Raw genomic sequence first — 19914 nt, 5'->3', positions numbered from 1 at the left:
GGCACGTATAAGAATCAACCAATAAGTGAATGAAGTGGAACGACAAATCAATGTTTCTCTCTGTGTGTCTCTTCCTCTCTCTCTAAAATCAATAAATAAATTTTTAAATCTAATTTTTTAAAGATGAACTGCCTTCTGTAGCACATGGATATCTATCTTTACGTGATTGGACTGGCTGTCACCAGGAAGAAAGACTGGTGACTCCAGCTGCTCAGCTCTACGTACGGAAACCTGAATCCTTGGCCCTGGCTGCTCCGTGTAAGCTGCTCAAAGCTTCCCGGTTACCTAACCCACACAGGGTGTAAATCAACCCCAGGGGCTCCCTCCAGAGTGTTCTGCTAGGGGCAGGGTGGCATTCGTAGGAAAACCGCAGCTACTTCGGGCATTTTAAAGACAACCTCGACACCTTCAGTTTTGTTGCATTCTCTTCACATTTTCCTCTCCACTTCTCCTCCCCCGTAAGTTGCCGGGTCTGGCGAGAGCTACTGAAGGGAGGGTAAAGGGCACCCCCCTCCCAGCTCGCTTTGTGCCATTAATTCTGATCTACAGAGTTTGTCTAGAGAGCAAATGCTCAAGGGGTGTATGTGCTTGAGAGGCAGACCCCAGCGGAGGGGAAAGGGGGTGGCCCAGGCGGGGTCCGCCGGGAAGCTGTCCCACCTGCCTTGGGGGACACCGCCGGGAGGGGCTGCAACCGTGCGCCTTCGGCCCGCCCCGGCCCGCCCCGGCCCGCCCCGCCCCGCCCCGCCCCTGCCCGCAGAGCGGCCCCGCCGCCCTGGAGTTCCCGCGAGTGGCCCCGCGCCGGGAGCTCCGGAGCGCGCGGGGGGCTGTACGTTTGGAGGCGGGAGCAGCTGGGGCACCAAAATAGGAGCCGTTGTGGGCTGGAGCTGCACTAGCAGGCAGCCTAAGCCGCGCCTCTTCCAAAGATGGTCAGGGGGTCCCGAGGCGCCTCTGCCTCCGCTGGCTGCTAACCCGCCGGCCCGCGCCGCGTCCCGAAGCCGCCGCCGCCGGAGGTTGGTGAGCGACTAACCCAGTGCCTGCGCGCGGTGGGAGAGCCGGACCGAGAGCGGGAGAGGGAGGCCGCGCCGCGCGCTGAGCCCGCCTGCGGCAGAGGCGCGGAGACAATGGCTGCGCGGGCGCGGGGGCCGGGCTGAGCACGGGGCCGCCCGCGGCGCCCTCTCCGCACCTGTGAGGCGTCCCGGGACCGTGGGACCTGGGCACCTTGCCCGGGGGGAGGCTCGCGGCGCCCCGGAGTCCAGTCCCCGCTCCAGGCCCCGGGGCGGGGCGGTCCACGGGCGGGAACCCCTGCGGCACCGCGGAGGAGGGGGCCTGGAGTTGGGGAGCCGCGGCCACGGGGTTTTCCTGTATCTTTTTCCTTCGGCGGAAAGACACAGGGTTTCCCTGTTCCGAGACTACTTCTAGTCCCATATATTTCGTTCATCTCTGTCTTGGCATCTCGAAGCCTCTTGAAAGGGGAAAGACTGAATGGGGATCGAACAGAGGCCGGCCCCTTCGGTGGAATCGGGTGACCCCTGGGCCGCTGGGTTTGCCAAGTGTGGGATGCCTCTCGGGCCGCCGACTCAGGACCGACTGGACACAGAGTAATTGGAGTAGGAAATCAACACTTACTTTTTTTCTAGAAAGGACTGTTGAAAAATTCCGGGGCTTGAAGGCCCCGAGCTACCCCGAATATAAGTTGACCATCATTTACGAAATAGTCCATCCACATTTTGCATTTAGAATGCTGAGCTTAGTCTAGTTTTGGAGTATATTTGATAGTAATCAATCATTCTAATGATTAGAATAGATAGTATTGATTATTTGAAGTAACAAGCAAAAATTGAAACACGTTTATTTCATATTTATTGCAGCCATGGCTCTAAAAGGACAAGAAGATTATATTTACCTTTTCAAGGATTCAGCACATCCAGTGGATTTTCTGGATGCATTCAAAACATTTTACTTGGATGGATTATTTACTGATATTACCCTTCAGTGTCCTTCAGGCATAATCTTCCATTGTCACCGGGCTGTTTTAGCTGCTTGCAGCAATTATTTTAAGGCAATGTTCACAGCTGACATGAAAGAAAAGTTTAAAAATAAAATAAAAATCTCTGGTATCCACCATGATATTTTGGAAGGTCTTGTCAATTATGCATACACTTCCCAAATTGAAATAACTAAAAGAAACGTTCAAAGCCTGCTTGAAGCAGCAGATCTGCTACAGTTCCTTTCAGTAAAGAAAGCTTGTGAGCAGTTTCTGGTAAGGCACCTGGATATAGATAACTGTATTGGAATGCACTCCTTTGCAGAATTTCACATGTGTCCAGAACTAGAGAAGGAATCTCAAAGAATTCTGTGCTCAAGGTTTAAGGAAGTATGGCAACAAGAAGAGTTTCTGGAAATCAGCCTTGAAAAGTTTGTCTTTATCTTGTCCAGGAAGAATCTCAGCGTTTGGAAAGAAGAAGCCATCATAGAGCCAGTAATTAAGTGGACTGCTTATGATGTAGAAAATCGAATTGAATGCCTGTACAATCTACTGAGCTATATCAACATAGACATAGACCCAGTGTATTTAAAAACAGCTTTAGGCCTTCAAAGAAGCTGCCTGCTAACAGAAAATAAGATACGATCTCTAATATATAATGCCCTGAATCCCATGCATAAAGAGATTTCCCAGAGGTCCACAGCCACCATGTATATCATTGGAGGCTATTACTGGCACCCTTTGTCAGAGGTTCATATATGGGATCCTTTGACAAATGTTTGGATTCAGGGAGCAGAAATACCAGATTATACCAGGGAGAGCTATGGTGTTACCTGTTTGGGACCCAACGTATATGTAACTGGGGGTTATAGGACAGATAACATAGAAGCTCTTGACACCGTGTGGATCTATAACAGTGAAAGCGATGAATGGACAGAAGGTTTGCCAATGCTCAATGCCAGGTATTACCACTGCGCAGTCACCTTAGGTGGCTGTGTCTATGCTTTAGGTGGTTACAGAAAAGGGGCTCCAGCAGAAGAGGCTGAGTTCTATGATCCATTAAAAGAGAAATGGATTCCCATTGCAAACATGATTAAAGGTAAGTGTGGGTTATGCTTATTCTGTGTTTTTAGGTGTTTGTGGTTAGGAATCTATCCTCAACTAATAGAAATCTAATAGATTAGAACAGGAATCTATCACTTTGGAATGGTATCTAGGAACTATAGTGGATTATACAAATAATATCCTGCAGAATGTACCAAGTAAAAATACAGTATAGCAGTCCCTAATTTGTCTGAGATTTGTGTGCTTAGAATACTCTACTCAGGCTAGAAAAGAAATATTTACATTGGAAACCAGTATAATTTGTTCTTCTTACTCTACAACCTGTTTTGAGCCTAGATCTTACTGAAGTCTTAAAAATTTACATTTAAGTCAAAGGCTAAATAGAGAAAGCTGGGTAGTTTTATTAGTTTGTGCTTATTTATTTATATTGGTTTGCTCCTGAAATTGAGGCCCCTTTTTATTGTGCTTTTAAATATTCTGCTTTTTCCTCTCATCATCTGATTTTCTCTCTTTTAAAAGGTCTTTCATTAAAACCTTGAAAGGTTTGATCCCTGTGGGGTGTAACAAATTACATTCTCTCAAAAACTAGGGACAAGTAACCTCTGCTTTTTTGGCTCAAGTCTTGTCTCATAGTGTTAAAGAGAGGGGCAGATCCCATACCCTCCCCTCGTGTGGCCCCAGAGCCAGGCATACTATTGGCTCTCAGTATCTGTCTGATAAACACTGTATTTTCTGCTGTTTGGTACTAGATTAGCCTTGCTCTCCCTCCCTCCCACTGGGGGCAAAAAAGTTAAATTGGAATCGTACTTAATTACATTTATTCACTGGTGCTGGGAAGTTGCACAAAAACAAATGGTACATTGTTACCAAATTTGTGTCATTTTATCCCAAATGTTTCTTCCCAGGCCTTTCTGTTTCTTTTTTAACACTGCCCAGGGTGTGGGAATCTGACCTGGTCCGGGAATCTGACCTGGCGCGCTCCCTGGACGACAAGCAGGAAGCCTGACAGGCAGAGTAGGCTTGTGACCCGGCACACTGCTCCTGAAGTCAAGCTGCCTGGGCTCCGATCCCAGCCTCCCTCTCACTCGCTGGAGAGCTTGGGCGGATTGTTTACTCTCCTCAAGCTCCAGTTTTGCCATCCGTGCAATGGGGGTGACATTAAGTAGTAGAGGGTTTTGAGAGGATTAAATGAATTTATGCATGTGAAGTGTGCAAAACAGTGGTAAGTACTCGGTGTTAGGCATGTTGCCATGTACGTCATAGAACATGTCAGCTTTGGTAGGGCAGAATTTTTCATATTAAATCATAACCACTTTTCTGAGTGCCCCAAGGCTCGGTAGTGGTTGGTTGGTAGGGTGGGAGAAGGTAGCTTAAAGCCCACAGCTGTTGTTGCTCTTTTTTTTTACTCTACCTGAACATGACTTCCACTTACTGATTCCCAGTCCCATGTCCAAGGAGGTTCTCAGTGTCCTGTCTGTCTCTTTTACAAACCTGCAACCTAGGTATGTGCCATGACCAGGAATTGAACCCGCAAACTTTTGGTGTATGGAATGATGCCCCAACCCATTGAGCTACCAGGCCAGGGCTGCCTCTGCTTGTTTCTTTCCTTGCTTCCTTGCTACCTTCCTTCCTTTCTTCCTTCATTCCTTTCTTCCTTCGTTTTTTCTTTCATCCTCACCCAAGGTCATTGCTTTTAGAGAGAGAGGAAGGGAGACAGAGAGAGAAAGAGAAACATTGATGTGAGAAACATTGATCTTTTGCCTCGCATATGCACCCCAACCAGGGACCAAACCTGCAGCATGATCATGTGCCCTGACTGGGAATCGAACTCATGACCTTTCAGTCTACGAGAAGATGATTCAACCAGCTGAGCCACACCAGTCAGGGCAACCTCTGTTTCTTAATGATGAGATAAGTTTCAGTGGTTTAGTAGCTAACAGTATATTTTTTTGAGGATGAAAATGTATTACTTTACTAAAATTTTGTTAAATCATTTGAAGCAATGGTTGCTGAAAATAAAATGCTGCAATGGTATATCCACTGTGAAAGGAAGCCGAATGTGTTCTTGACTGAGCCTTGAGAGCAATGGGAGACCCTCATTTGCCAAAATTCTCCCCCACCTAACAGCTGGGTCTGAAATTTCAAAGATTTATACTTTAACCTGAAGGTTTGATTCCTGGTTACATCTAATCATGTCAGGAATGGTAACACTTTGTCAGTTATGTGCACCTGTGGCTAGTTCTGATGATCAGACTCATGCTGAACTCTTAGTTTCCCGTTTTCATGTTGAAAGGATAACATTATGTTTCCAAGTCTGTTTTGCTTTGTAGCCTTGAAGTGAACTAGTTACTTTTCCTGGTAATGAGAACTTAAATTGGGTAGAGTCAAATTTCAATTTTATTTCCTTTTTTGGTTGAGGGAGCTACAGAGAATAAATAAATAGATAGCTGTTTAGGAACTCCTCCCCTCCCCCCCATCATAACTGCCCTGCTTATGAACTCACTTTTGTTTTGGAGTAGAAATAAACAAGGAAATTGAACTGAACCCACAGTGTAAGAGTGCTAAGTAAAAGGTGGTTGGAAGACTAAACTGACATTTCAATTAAATGAGCCTCATCATCATTCTTGTCCCCTGCTGAAACCATTTTCTCTTCCTCCTCATTTTTCTGTGGCATGAGTGTTTCCCAGTTTTCTAAGATCAGGACTCGAGAATCCATCTTGTCTCCAGCTCAGTCAGCCGTCAAGGCCCTTCTGTTTTACCGGTCTCTCCAGACTCCGTGCATCTCCCCCTTGTACCCACGACCCTTCTAATTCAGGCACTGAACACTCTGCACCTGGACCCGTTCTACCCTCCTGCCTCTGTAGTCCCTCCCTTCCTTTGTTTAAAAACCTTTAAAATTCCTGCTGAATTAAGTCCAGATTTCTTAGTCGGGCATCAGGATACTTTGCCACATGGTTCTGTCTCACCTTGCCAGTGTTAATTTCCACAGGACAACCCAGGGTGGCAAAATCAAAACAGCTACTTGAATTGGCCAGGAAGCCTTTGCACTTACCCTGCCCTCACTCAGGGTGGCTTCCTCTCACCTCTCCCTGCCAAAGTCCTACATGCTAAGGCCCAAGTCAACTTTTGCCACCTCTTGCATGATTTTCCTAGTCAAAAGCAACACCTTCCTCTGCACATCCACGGTAGTGCTGTACCCTATGTAACAGCGATTTGTGTAAATGTCTCATCCTCTATTTTTTTTAAAAGATTTTATTTATTTATTTTTAGAGAGGGAAGGAAGGGGGGGAGAGAGAGAGAGAGAGAAACATCAATGTGCAGTTGCTGGGGGTTATGGCCTGCAACCCAGGCATGTGCCCTGGCTGGGAATCGAACCTGCGACACTTTGGTTTGCAGCCCGCACTCAATCCACTGAGCTATGCCAGCCAGGGCTCATCCTCTTTTAAAAGAGTGCAGGGAGACTTTCTTTTTCATTCTTCCATCCCTCATCGCACCTAGCACAGTGCCTTACATCTACTAAACAGTAATAACAAAAACAATACAATATTCATTGCAAAGCAGAGTGAAAGATCAATCTGAAGCTGTGATTTTAATTAACACGCAGGCGTGGGAAATGCTACTGCCTGTGTCCTACATGAAGTTATCTACGTCATTGGCGGACACTGTGGCTACAGAGGAAGCTGCACCTATGACAAGGTCCAGAGCTACAATTCAGACATCAACGAGTGGAGCCTCATCACCTCCAGTCCACACCCAGGTAACAACACACTGTCTTCACAGCACGTGTTGTGACACAGCTTATCAATATGATTGCAGAGATGGCTAAAAATGGGCTGGAAATAGAAAAGGCTCAAAATATTCATGCGTCCATGGAACAATAACCATAGTTTACGTTATTCAGATTAGGTCATGCCTGCAAATTATTTCCCTCATGTCTTTACACAACATACATTTTAAGCTGTTGTGATTAAAAGAAGTGGTTTCTTTTTTTTTAAGATTTTATTCATTTTTAGAGAGGGAAGGGAGGGAGAAAGAGAGAGAGAGAAACATCAATGTGTGGTTGCTGGGGGCTGTGGCCTACAACCCAGGCATGTGTCCTGGCTGGGAATCAAACCTGTGACACTTGGGTTTGCAGCCTGCGCTCAATCCACTGAGCTACGCCAGCCAGGGCTAGAAGTGGTTTCTTTAAAAAAATGTTTTCACTTAGATTCTTTTTTTTATTTCCTATTCCTTTGTTATGCGCTTTCTTTCATTTACTTGCATTATATAAAACAGTTTTTATAGATAGATGGGAAGCACTGGTCTATCCAATAGTTGGGGAGGGCACCTACTGATGCAGTTTAGCAGGAGATGGTTTTCTCTTTCAGAAGCATGCTCTGTTTGGGTTTCAGTAACTAGGAAGTACTCACTCCTACAATGTGCAGAGCCTTATGTTGGCCTTAACTTTAACAATCATAAAGGAGACGTGTTGTCTGCTCACTGGGAATAACCTGCTTTCTGTGGTGTCTTGTTTTTTGGCATGTCTCCTTGAAGAGCTCCGGGAAAGCATAAGCTGCATCCTGTTACAGTTATTCCTTATGTTTCAGTTTTTCATTAGGGAAGATTCATATCACCAAATCACCACATTACTTTGAGTCATTTTCCTTATGGCATCAGGCTTCTCTGTGGGTTACTAGAGAGCATAACTAAAATTCACAAGCTTGAACCATCCAAGAGTAGGAGTAACAGCTAACCTGGAGCACTTTTCATAGGCTAAGTATTGACTAAGCACTTTGCTTGTAATGTTACCTTAAACTCTAAGTATAACCCTGTCAGTAGGTGTTGTTTACCCCTGTTACATATTTGGAAGTGGAGGCTTAGAAAGGATAAGTAACCTTGCCAAGGTCACACAGTCTAAAAGTGCAGACCAGGATTCAGTTCAGGCAGTCTGACTACATAAACAGTGCTGTAACTACTCAGCAATCTGCCTCTCCTTCAGGAGCAAACTCTCCTGGTTTTGACCAGCGCAGCTACTAATGCCCATTTGTCATGCGTGTCATCTCACAGTCCAGGTAGAGCACACCCGAACCAGGTGCTGCATCTCCATAGGACATGGGCTTTGCATGAAAAGAGACTGCAGCGCAGGCTGTCCTGGCTCTGAAGACAGCGTGGGCTGGCTAGGCTGTCTTTCCTAGTAGCCCAAGTGTGTTATTCCAACTCCCACCACTTTCCGTTTGACCATTGAAGTTATAATGGAAAATAATAACAGCTCACATTGAGTAATAGCAAACATTTATTCAGCAGTTATGTGCCAGGCACTAACTATTCTAGTAGTTTTACTTGTATTCATTTATTCAAACCTCACAGCAATCCTGTGAGGCATGCAGATAGTGAATAAATAGCCCCAGATCAGCCAGCCAGTGCTTGTTAAGGGTTTAAACCCAGGCCATCTGCCTGGGAACACTGCACTCGGAACAACTGGGCTGTTGTCTCCTTAGAGCCTCACTGAGCCTTCTGAGTTAGGTATGAACCATGATTTAGCTTTACAAAGAAAATCCAGTGTAGGAGAAGTCAGACTAACAAAATAGAGGGGAGTTATTTACATTGTAAGTAAAATATATTTCATAAAGGGGTTCTTTTACAAATAAATATCCTTCCCTGGCCAGCGGGGCTCAGTTGGCTGGGCGTCGTTCTGCAAAGAGAAGGTCACCAGTTGATTCCCTCTCAGGGCACATGCCTGGGTTGCAGCCTTGTCCCCAAGGCAACTGAGTGATGTGTCTCTCTCACATCCATGTGTCTCTCCCTTTCTTTCTCCCTCCCTTCCCCTCTCTCTAACAATAAATAAAATCTTTTAAAAATATCCCATAGCATGTTCAAATTACATATAACTTGTTTACTGCTTGAAAGAGAGTCTAAAAGTCAATGAGATTTAAGCCAAAGTATGACAAATGGAAAAATCAATCAGAAATAAATATTAAATTACAGTATAAATCAGTATTACAGTATTAAATTACAGGATAAATCCACTTATAGAGTTTTAATTTACATTGGACTTTTCTCTGAAGTAATAAAGGAAACAAAGTCATCAAATTAGCACCCTGCACGGTATCTTCTGTTTAGTTTGTGCAGTGTTTAAAATATTTTTTAAGGGACTTGTTACCAATAGTTAAAATTCAGGAGATTTCCAATAAAAATCATGATTTCTGGCCTTAGAGAAATTGGCAGACCTGGGGACCTGGGATCACATTCTTCCCTGACAGCAGTCACAGGGGCCAGGTAGTGGTTGTGGCCTGTAGATGAGATGGTGTGTACTCCAGGCCACCACAGTCACTCCCGTTCTCATCATGTCACAGGCCTGGGGGCCGTGCCCTTCGCTGGTTTCACCCCTAGGCCGCTTCATTCCCTAGTCTGTTGACTCCTCGTCCCTGAGGCATTTGGATCTACACTCTCAGAGTTATTGCAAGGTGTGCTTCTTAGCTTTTTAGGAGCATCTCCTGAAGAACATAAAATGTCAGTGTTGAGTTTACTGAATGGATAAATGGCTTAGAATACAAATAAATGACTTATTTTTAAAACAATATAAGGGTTATCTTTTTTACTTAATGCCTTTAAGTTTTGTATAGTTGAAAAACAGGGGACTATAATTCCATTAAACTGAAGATAATATTTATTGAGATCTTACCTTGGGAAAAATGAATTCTAGTTATTATGTAAGATGCAAAGGTGGACCTGGTCTGGTAGCTCAGTTGGTTAGAGCGTCATCCCGATATGCCAAGGTTGCAGGTTTGATCCCTGGGCAGGGCACATACAAGAATCAACCAATGAATGCATAAATAAGTGGGACAACAGATTGATGTTTCTCTTGCTCTCCCTTCCCTCTTCTCTCTCTAAAATTAGTAAATTAAAAAAAATTTAAAAAAGATACAGATATAGTTAAGTGATAGTCTTTTTTTTAAAAAAAGATTGTATTTATTTTATTTTTAGACAGAAGGGAAGGGAGAGAAAAAGAGATAGAAAGTAACATCAGTGTGTGGATACCTCTCATGCACCCCCTACTGGGGACCTGGCCTGCAACCCAGGCATGTGCCCTGACTGGGAATTGAACCAGTGATCCTGTGGTTCCCAGGCAGGTGATCAATCCACTCTGCCACACCAGCCAGGGCAGTAATAGTCTTTACTACCATAGGAACTCAGACTCTAGTAGCAAATACACATTCATAATTGGGAACACAAGAATCTTACAAATACGTGCTATTGAAACTGAGGATAGAGAGAGCTTAAGTCTAATTAAGGAGAACCTAGAAGCCTCCAGGAGTAGGTAGTTATGATTTAGGCCTTAAAGAATGGCTCAGTTAAGGAAGGTAGTTTTTGAGAAATGGTTTTCTGGCGGAAAGATAGCCAATGAAAGAAGGCAGAAGGGAAAGTTCCAGGTTTATTTCAGTACCTGGGAGTAGATGTATATGAATGAGATGATATAAGAAGATAGGATGAGACTCTAGATGGGAGAGTTCAACTGAGGTGCATATCATGGAGGGCTTTGAATGGCAGGCAGATGAGTTTTTAAAATGGAGAACTGTCAGAGATTTCAAAGCAAGAGAACGAAGTGTGATCAGTTCTAGCTTTAAGAAGAGAGCTCCTTTTAGAGTAGATTGGGAGAAAAGACAGCAGCAAGATCTACTAAAACTATTGGTAATAAACCAGGTAAGAAATGCTGAAAGCCTGAAGTGGTAGGAGTGGAAAACGGGCGGATGTGAGGAATGTTATAGAGTCAACATTGATTGAATTGGTAGAGATTGCGATCTTGAATGGTTAGATACAGGAGATGAGAGAGAGAAAGGAGTTGACAGTTCATTCCAAGGTCTCTGGCTGGTTGACTGGGAGGACAGGGAGCATTGAAGGAGCAGCCAATAAGAAGGGAGAAGTGGAGAGATGATGAGCTCAGTTTTATAGACAAATGTGAAAAACTAATTGGACAACCTAGAGGAGCGGTCCAGAAAGCAATAGGAGTTGCAGGTGTGCAACTCAGGAGGAAGAACGCAGCCCAACCTAGATCTGGGGGTGGTTTGCTTGGAGATGGTGGCTGCGGGCGTGGGGATGATTGAGGTGTCTCGGGAAGGTGAGACCAAGAACAGCCGTGGGAAGAACCTTGGGAAACAGTGTGAGTTAAGGGGTGAGCTGCGGAAGAAGAGCACGGAGCACAGGGGAAAAGCTAGCTGTAAGTGATAAAGGAGAAACACCTGGGGAGCGCTGTGTCCTGTGGGAAGAGAGCTCTCTCCTGGCTCCCCCTTTTACTTACTTGCCTCGGACTGGGCAACAGCTTAAGCTCTAGGTTCTTACTTTCCTGTAAAATAAGGAAGTTACATTAGATAAGCTTTACAGAGTTTGTCAGTCAGAAAAATCTTAAGAAAAAGTTTTTTAATCATTTCAGTGGATATTTAATACATGAAAATATTGTGGTGGTCTGTAAATCCCTGTGTGGGTTTCTTCATGTCACTCATGTAATACTGATTACAGAGTGCCATGAATTTGTAGTGAATATATGTGTAAGCTCAGAGCCATGAGAGGTGGTGCCATTCCCATGTTGGTTTCAAATTGTTCTTTCACTCATTTGTCCAACAGATGTTTGCTGAGTGCTTTCTACGTGCTAGGTACATTGCGAGGAGCTCAATTAACCAGATCCAGTCCGCTAGCCTCAGTAACTTCACAGAGCGACCAACAAGAAAAAAGGCAGTTACAGCTGAAGGAGAAACAGTTTCTGTGAATAGTCATAGAACGTTAAGTTGTATTTGGCTAACGGGAGAAATGCTCAGGAATCACTTTATTTGAAACATTTTTACTGATATAGGAATGTTGAGATACTTCTTTTCACAAAAGAATCTCAAATTGAGGATTTGGGGGTAAACTTTGAATTTAAAAAAGCCTAGGAAACTCGAAACTCATTGTTGAATCACATCAACTCATAAAATTTTTGCATTACCATGAATTTTCACAATAAACATTTGACGGAATAATTCATATAATTTATATAAACAATGTTGCACAAGTATCTTAAAGAACTAAATGCTATAGAAATTCTACATATATGTAACTGGAAAGTAACCAATGGATTTATTCAAGGTGGGAGAATTCTTATTTTCTCATCAGATACTTGGAAACAACAGAATGGGGATTCAAAGCAGAAATGCCCATCTTCTGAGAGTTTTTTAACCCTCAAAAGCTAGATAGCAAGAACTTTACTGATAAGAATTTGTCTTCCATTCTTAAAGGGGAAATTACATTTCTGATCTTACATTCTTTCTAAAGAGGTGCTTATAAAGCTTTTCTTCCACAAAATAATGGGAGTGCATATTAGGCGCAGAGGGTATAAGATACAATTTATTCATTGATCCGGCAAAGATTTATTGGGTCCTTACAAGGTGGGGAGTGGGGCAGAGGGCAGGACTCAGTTTCTGCACTGTTAACAGGGGGAGAGAGCCAGTAAACAAACACACCTGGGGATAAACAGCGCTGTGAAGAGAATTAAAATAGGGTAATGTGGTAGAGATGCCTAGCTAGCCGCTTCAGGTTAGATATTCAGAGAAGGTCCCTCAGAGGGGATGACAGTAGGATGAGACCTGAATGGCAAGAAGATGGCCGCTATGGAAAGCCCTGGAAAAAGACGAGACTTCCAGCTGGAAAGAACAGTTCAGTGATGGCAAACAATGACACATAAACGAAGTAAATCTTCATTGATTTGCTGTGATATTAGTGCCTCTGACAAATCCTGCTCTTTTCTCAGGTCTGCAGCTAGAAGTGTGATTTTATGGTTGATATTCCCAAAGAAGGAACTCACGGCGAATAGTGATGCTGGAAGTGGAGGCGTGGAGGAAACGCTGGGCTGGGACTAGGGTGAGGAAGGGAAGAAGACTCTTGAGGCACAAAATTGAGGAAACCGCTCAGAGAGAGAGCCTTCCTATGTTTTTATACCTAGCGCCTCACTTGCCTTGCCCCGGGCACAGCCCTGGCAAGGAAGGCGTGGAAGTGAAGTTACAAAAGATTCTGGTGCTTTGAAGAGCCAGCAGGTTTGGATGTATGGGGGAGATAAATAATGGGAAAAATTAAAACAGCCAGAAGGCAAACACTGAGCCTTAGGACCCAGACCTCACCCAGCAGCCCTCTGCCTTTGACAATCTTTCCCAGCTTCTTCAGATGATAGACTGTAGTTCCCCACTGATCTGGTTGTGTTTTTTTCTAACTGCTTGGGTCCTCAACTTGGCCAGCAGTGTGAGACTTGACAAGCAAGGTAATCTGTGTGACAGCTGTGGCAACAGACACTACAGATCGCCTGTCACTGGTTACAGGGATAGCAGCTAAGACCCGAAGGGACCTACACCAGCTGCCTAGAATGTCTTCATGTCAGAGGGATGCTACTGCTGCCATCTTTTACACATGGGTGTAGAATAAAAGGTGTGTGTGCTGGAGAGTTTTCAGAAGAGTAGTGGTCTAAAAAGCAGCCGAGTGTTGACTGAGGGAGAATGGCAGGGGACCGGCAATGGGTTTCATGGCTCAGTGGTGTGGTTATGTGTGCGGAATCAGAGTGTCCTGACTACTCACTCTACTTGTGTATGTTCGGTTGTAAAGGATCAGTGCATCACCACCCTAAGGTATCTCTTTTGTCTGTTGTCCTAATAAAATTTGCTTTTTTTCTTTCTAACAGAATATGGATTGTGTTCAGTTCCATTTGAAAGTAAGCTCTATCTAGTTGGTGGACAGACGACAATCACGGAATGCTATGACCCTGAACAAAATGAGTGGAGAGAGATAGCACCCATGATGGAAAGAAGGATGGAGTGTGGTGCTGTCATCATGAATGGGTGTATTTATGTCACTGGGGGATATTCCTATTCGAAGGGAACATACCTTCAGAGCATTGAGAAGTATGACCCAGATCTTAATAAGTGGGAGATAGTGGGTAATCTTCCAAGTGCCATGCGGTCCCATGGATGCGTTTGTGTGTACAATGTCTGACTGACTTTGTAGAAATGGCCAAGTAATCACTGTTTTGGGGTATAGTAAAAAAATGCACGGTTTAGAGTCCCTTGCCTGTTCTTGTGGCCTGGCACATAACAGGTAAATTCTCATTCCTAAACCCCACTCTACACCCTAACCCAGTGATTAATGATCCAGAGAAATCTGGTGTATATATATATTTACAGTTGCATCAGTGAGGTTAACATCTTAAAATCTCTGCTTTTCGAAGATTGTCTGGAATATTGGATGCTTGGTAAATGTGAAATGCCTTTGTAGTGATTTTTTTCTCCTGGTAGCACGAACACTGGGTATAGGTCAGAATTATTCTTTGGAATGAAATGTCTCTTATGACCCTGCAATGTAATAGACAGTGCACATTAAGGTTCCATTTAGCTGTGTGGAATTTGAAATTTAAGGAGGGAATCTTCTCTACCTCTACAAAATCAACACTAAAACTTTTTTAAATCACCTTTAGGATTATTTAGAGTGTAGATTTAAGTTTAGTTTTTCCCCTTGTGTGTATAATTTATTGTTATCCTTTATTTACTGACTAACAGATATACAAGATACTGTGCAAATGATTATTACTATTGAGAGTAAATACTGTGCAAAGTATAAGTACTTTTGAGAGTTTACAAAGTAAAAGAATGACAGATCTGAAAAATGTCAGAGAAAGTAGTCAAACATTTGCTGATGATAAGAATTATTTTTAATTTTTAGCTTTGTTGTAAATTACTCAATTAGGTATTTTTAGTTTAAGCATGTTAGAAAGTCCTCTTTATTCATAAATGTAGACACATCTGCATAAAGCCAGAAAGCAGGTAGAACAGTTATGATACAGTAGAAAATACCCTGATGAGAAGATGTTTGCATTCATTTTCCAGCTCGGCCACTAACAAGATTTTGTGACTTGGACTGAGTCACTTAAGCTCCCCTCAATTAAGAGGTTCCCAACCCACGCACACTGGCACTTTGGGTCCTTTGGGTGCCTAGATAGGGATCCTTATAACCCTTGGGGTAGTCAGAGGTGGCCTGGGTGGCTGGAGCTTCTGGGCCAGAAACACCTATGCCCATTTTTATGACTGTCAGTGTGTGCCATAACCTGAGAAAAGTTGGGAAGCATTGCTCCAGTTAACTCCTCTAAACTTTTAGTAATCTGTTAAACCATCTATCCACACCCTTTTTTTAAAAAAGAGATAGCTATTATTTTAAAATTTAAATACAGAAGTTTAAAATTAATGCTTTTTTAAAATTTTAGAAACTGTTTAATGCATTCACTTTAGATGACATTTTAAATAGGTGCAATTCTTGCGACTGCAACATGGTACTGCAAAGAAAGAGCCTTAAAAATGACTGCATCGCTCTGGCCAGTGTGGCTCAGTTAATTGGAGCATTATCATATATACCAAAAAGTTGGAGGTTTGGTTTCTGGTCAGGGCATGTACCTGGATTGTAGGTTCAATCCTGGTCAGGGCGCATATGTTTAAAGAGAAAACAAGACCATTCCTTTGCCCATAAACTCTACTCCTAAAGAATACTATCAAAACAAAACAAACAAACAAAAAAGGTAAATTCATGAGAATGTTTGTTTGTATTATAACAAAAAAAATTGGAAATAATATACATGTCAGAGGAGAAAGTGGGCTAATAAAAATAGTGAAATGTTATACTGCCATTAAAATAATTATTTGGAAGACTGTAGAAATATGGATGTGTCTGTAATACAGTAAGTAAGATAAGCACAATGTAAAATAGTATGCACACTATGATTGTGACTTTGAAAATGTTTATGCATGTGGGAGATAATATGCAAAACTGAAATTCATTGTGTTAGTGTAGGGGGATGTGGAATGATTTTTAATTTATTTCAATGCCTTTCTCTAATACTACTTTGTATTTTCAATAAAAATAAGTCAATCACTGTATATGTGGTAAAACTTTGAATTTGCACCAGTTGAGTTGAGGGACAGTTTGAGTTAGTGAAACAACTGAATTATAGACTATTTCAACCTATAACTGAATTCAGACTACTTTATTGCTCTCAAGAACATTAAGCAATTAATGCTGGGCCAATGTGTTGCCTGGTCATGCTTTAGAGACCTGGTTTATGGGACAGATGAGAACAGTTGCTCTTACCTCCTTCCTTTCAGCTTGTGTAGACGCTATACAATTCTGGTTCAAGTCCAACCTCTGGGAATGCTTCCTGGCTGTTTCAGCCACAGTAAACTCCCATTGTCACATTTAAAGGATTCATCATTTACATATGCATAGTATGTCTCTTAGCTAATTTTAAGATCATGGATTACATCTTATTCTTCTTAGTATTCTCAAAGTTTAGCATTTCATTTGTATATCCAGCATACTTTTCTTTCTTTTTTTTAAAAAAAGATTTTATTTATTTATTTTTAGAGAGAGGGCAAGGGAAGGGGAAAGAGAGGGAGAGAAGCATCGATTGGTTACCTCTTCCACACCCCCAACTGTGGACCTGGCCCACAACCCAGGCATGTGTCCCAACCAGGAATCAAACCTGCAACCTTTCAGTCTGGGATGATGCTTAACCCACTGAGCCACCCCAGCTGGGCTCCAGTGTACTTTTTCTTTAATTCTTAAAATGTATTTTTAAAAATTTTATTGAGAGCATACTTTTTTTTGAAGGATGATGGTATTATTTTTACAGAAAAGTATTCAGAGGTGCTTGGAGGATCTTGAAAATAGTTTGTGATCTGAGGTGTTTTTTTATTTATTAATCTAACATTTATTTTTTAATTTTTTATTTTTATTTTGGTTGTTGTTCAAGTACAGTTTTCTGTCTTTTACTCCCATCCCAGCCAACCCCCACTGTCTCCACCTCCGTCCCATTTCCACCCCCCCCCCAGTTTTTGTCCATGTGCCTTTTATACTTGTTCCTGTTGATCTGAGGTATTTAATTTGCAGCTCTGATTTTCTGTAAAATTCTTTCTGCTATTGATTTGTGCACTCAAGAAAATATTAAGGGCCCTGGCCATGTGGCTCAGTTGGTAAGAGCATCTATCTGATAAGCCAGGTTGGTGGGATTGATTCCCCCATCAGGGCACATACAAGAATCAACCAATGATGCCTAAGTAAGTATAACAACAAATTGATGTTTCTCTCCACCCCCGCCCCAAAAAAAAGGATTAAAGAAGGTAAACATTTATGTCAGAATTATCCCAAGTTCCAAATCACTGTGGTATGAACGAACACTATTTTACTGTAATTGAATGCAAGCCATTGCTGTGGCAAGGCAAACACTATTTTACGAAGTGATTAAAATTGTGGAGGCAATTTTAAGCATTACTTAAGAGAACTCTAAGTATCCAAATTTTAAGATCTGCTGTTTCTCACAATTCATATTTTTAAATTTTAGCTTTAACTGATAGAGGATCAACATCTAGGGCACTTTTTAAGGCACATTAGCCTCTATTTCACCTTTATGTCAATACATGCAGTGATGGACTGAACATTGTGTCCCCTGAAATTTATAGGTTGAAGCCCTTACTCCCAATGCAAATATAGTTGGAGATAGGGCCCATGTGGAAGTAATTAAAGTGAAATGAGGCCATGAGGGTAGGACCCTGATCCCAGCAGTATTAGCATCCTTATAAGACAAATCAGAGAGCATTCTCTCTCCCCACTATGGGGACACATTGGCAAGGCAGGCTTCTGCAAGCCAGGAAGAGAGCTCTCGCCAGAACCCGGCTACGCTGGCACCCTGATCTCAGACTTCCCACATGAGAACGTGAGAAAAATTCCTATAGTTTCAACATGCAGCCCATGGTGTTTTGTTATGGCAGTCTAGGCTGACTAATACAGCCTGCAAAGGAGATTGCCCTTTATGTGATGCAGTTTAGGTGCTGGATCAGCTACATCTGTTCCCTAGTTTCCCTTTCCTCCCCCAGCCCTCCTCCCACATAAAGCAACCAAAAACACCTGTTGTGTTAGCCTGAAAAATGTCTAGAACTCTATAAATACAGCTTCATTCTTTAGGTTTTATAGTAGATGCAGCTAGGGTAGTGATTTTCAACCTTTTTCATCTTATAGCACACATAAACCACTAAAATTTTACAGCACACCCAAAAATATATTTTTTGCTGCTCTGACAAAAAATATGTATAATTTTGATTCATTCATACTGGACAACTATTACATTGGGTATTGTTAATTTTTATTTGACAATCTAAGGGAAAAGAGGTCGATGCCCCTGACTAAATAGTCAAGTATGGCATGCTTTAAAAATTCTTATGGCATAGCCCTGGCAGGGTAGTCCAGTTGGTTAGAGTGCTGTCCCAATACACCAAGGTTGCAGGCTCGATCTCCAGTTAGGGCACGTACAAGAACCAACCAATGAATACATAACTAAGTGGAACAGCAAATTGGTATTTCTCTCTCATCAATAAACAAAAATTTAAAAAATTCTTGTGGCATACCAGTTGAAAATCGCTGAGCTAGGGTTTCTATCTGCCCTGTTCTCCCAAAGACCATGTCTGTACTGATGCACTAACTCTCTCCCTGGGAACACTTACACTTGGGCTATTTCAGCATCTCATCCCCAGCCACAGAGATCAGTCCAGATACATGGTAGGCAAGTTCCCTGCTATGGAGACTAAGCTGATATGAGTGAAGAGAATTGATACATTAAACGCACAGTGATGGGGCAGGGTTGGGGGGAGGATGATACTGGTATCTTATCTCCAGGCCTTCTTGATGTAGCTCAATTCCTGTCTTTTCCACAGTTTGATTATGTGAACAAATAGGTCTCTTTTTGTTTTTATTTTAATTTTAACTTTAGAGGGAGAAAGAGAGGGAGAGAAACACTGATTCCATATATGCCCCAACTGGGCCAGGAACCTGCAACTCAGGCAAATGCCCTGACTGGGAATCGAACTTGTGACCTTTTGATCTGTATGATGACAACCAATGGGAACCACACCAGCCAAGCAGGTCCTTTTGTGTTTTGAGTTGAGTTTCTGTTTCAGTTTTAACAACCTTAGTTCAGTCTGCAGCCTTTGTCATGTAACATAACAAATTCACAGTTACAACATGGACATTTTTAGAGGGCCATTATTCTGCCTGCTATAGATAGTAATAAGTCTTACCCTGACTTGCAATTCCATATGGCCGAATTGATCTTACTTTGAGAGGAGGTTCTGATAGAAGGAAAAAGAATAAAACATGATGGGCTCCAGGGACCCCAGGACTGGAGGGAAGATGATGCACTAAAAAAGAGAGAGAGAGAGAGGAATTAGTGATGGTATCATTGACCATTAGACCGTTCTGTGAAGGGCTGGCCTTTCTAGCCTGGAAATAAAATATATTGCAAGGAAATCACCAACTAATTCAGAAATGTGGATTGTCTATCCTACAACCCTTCTTTGCTGGTAGGAAAGCACTCCCAGTTCTTCTGTATATTAGGAAGACATGTTTAAGTCAAGTCTAAGGCAATTATGGCTACTCCCCCCTTATCAGTCCTTGGTTTGGGAATGTGTGTGAAGCAGTTCTATCCCGGAAGACAGGAGAATTCTGCTGGGGGTTTTCCAGCAGGGAAGATCAATTGATTGATTGCTGCTCCTGGGAAATGGATAGGAAGACTGAACATGGGAAATATTTGGTCTTTCTTGAGGTTAATTTACAAAGTCTTTTCATATAATTTATTCATTAATTATTATTAAATGTCAATACATATAGGACAACCCCAAAGTACTTCCTCATATCAAGTTTCCTCGTTTCAAAAGTTCTTTAGCTATAGTGGAAACAGTTGAACAGCTAAAAAGTAGAGCAGTGTAAGCATTAATAATAGTCAAGAACATAACTTACCAATACTTATTGAAGTCTCAATATGAAATTAATTCCATTGTCAA

General features: G+C 42.4%; 1 protein-coding gene across 3 annotated transcripts; it reads left to right on the top strand.

Annotated features, from left to right (window-relative positions):
* Window positions 1-356: 356 nt before the first annotated feature.
* On the top strand, window positions 357-15963 carry KLHL23 (kelch like family member 23). 3 transcript variants are annotated; one of them, XM_045830624.1, is made up of 4 exons: window positions 357-458; window positions 1869-3083; window positions 6654-6806; window positions 13725-15963. In XM_045830624.1, exons 2-4 carry the CDS (start codon window positions 1871-1873, stop codon window positions 14033-14035), a joined length of 1677 nt encoding a protein of 558 aa, XP_045686580.1. In that variant the 5' UTR covers window positions 357-458; window positions 1869-1870; the 3' UTR covers window positions 14036-15963. The 3 variants fall into 3 exon arrangements, with proteins under 3 accessions (XP_045686580.1, XP_045686570.1, XP_045686575.1); XM_045830614.1 differs by lacking the exon at window positions 357-458 and adding an exon at window positions 758-1010; XM_045830619.1 differs by lacking the exon at window positions 357-458 and adding an exon at window positions 758-1014.
* The last annotated feature ends 3951 nt before the right edge of the window (window positions 15964-19914 follow it).

The sequence above is a fragment of the Phyllostomus hastatus genome, unplaced genomic scaffold (assembly GCF_019186645.2).
Source record: "Phyllostomus hastatus isolate PE091 unplaced genomic scaffold, TTU_PhHast_1.1 phas_contig_1, whole genome shotgun sequence".
Classification (NCBI taxonomy): Eukaryota; Metazoa; Chordata; class Mammalia; order Chiroptera; family Phyllostomidae; genus Phyllostomus; species Phyllostomus hastatus.
The sequence above is the reverse complement of the archived record's forward strand: the minus strand, read 5'-3'. Positions and strand labels throughout refer to the sequence as shown.

Coding starts and splice junctions, on each gene's coding strand:
- KLHL23 (XM_045830624.1), top strand. CDS start 1,871: ATGGCTCTAAAAGGACAAGAAGATTATATTTACCTTTTCAAGGATTCA. Junction 3,084..6,653: donor CATTGCAAACATGATTAAAG/GTAAGTGTGGGT, acceptor ATTAACACGCAG/GCGTGGGAAATGCTACTGCC. Junction 6,807..13,724: donor CACCTCCAGTCCACACCCAG/GTAACAACACAC, acceptor TCTTTCTAACAG/AATATGGATTGTGTTCAGTT.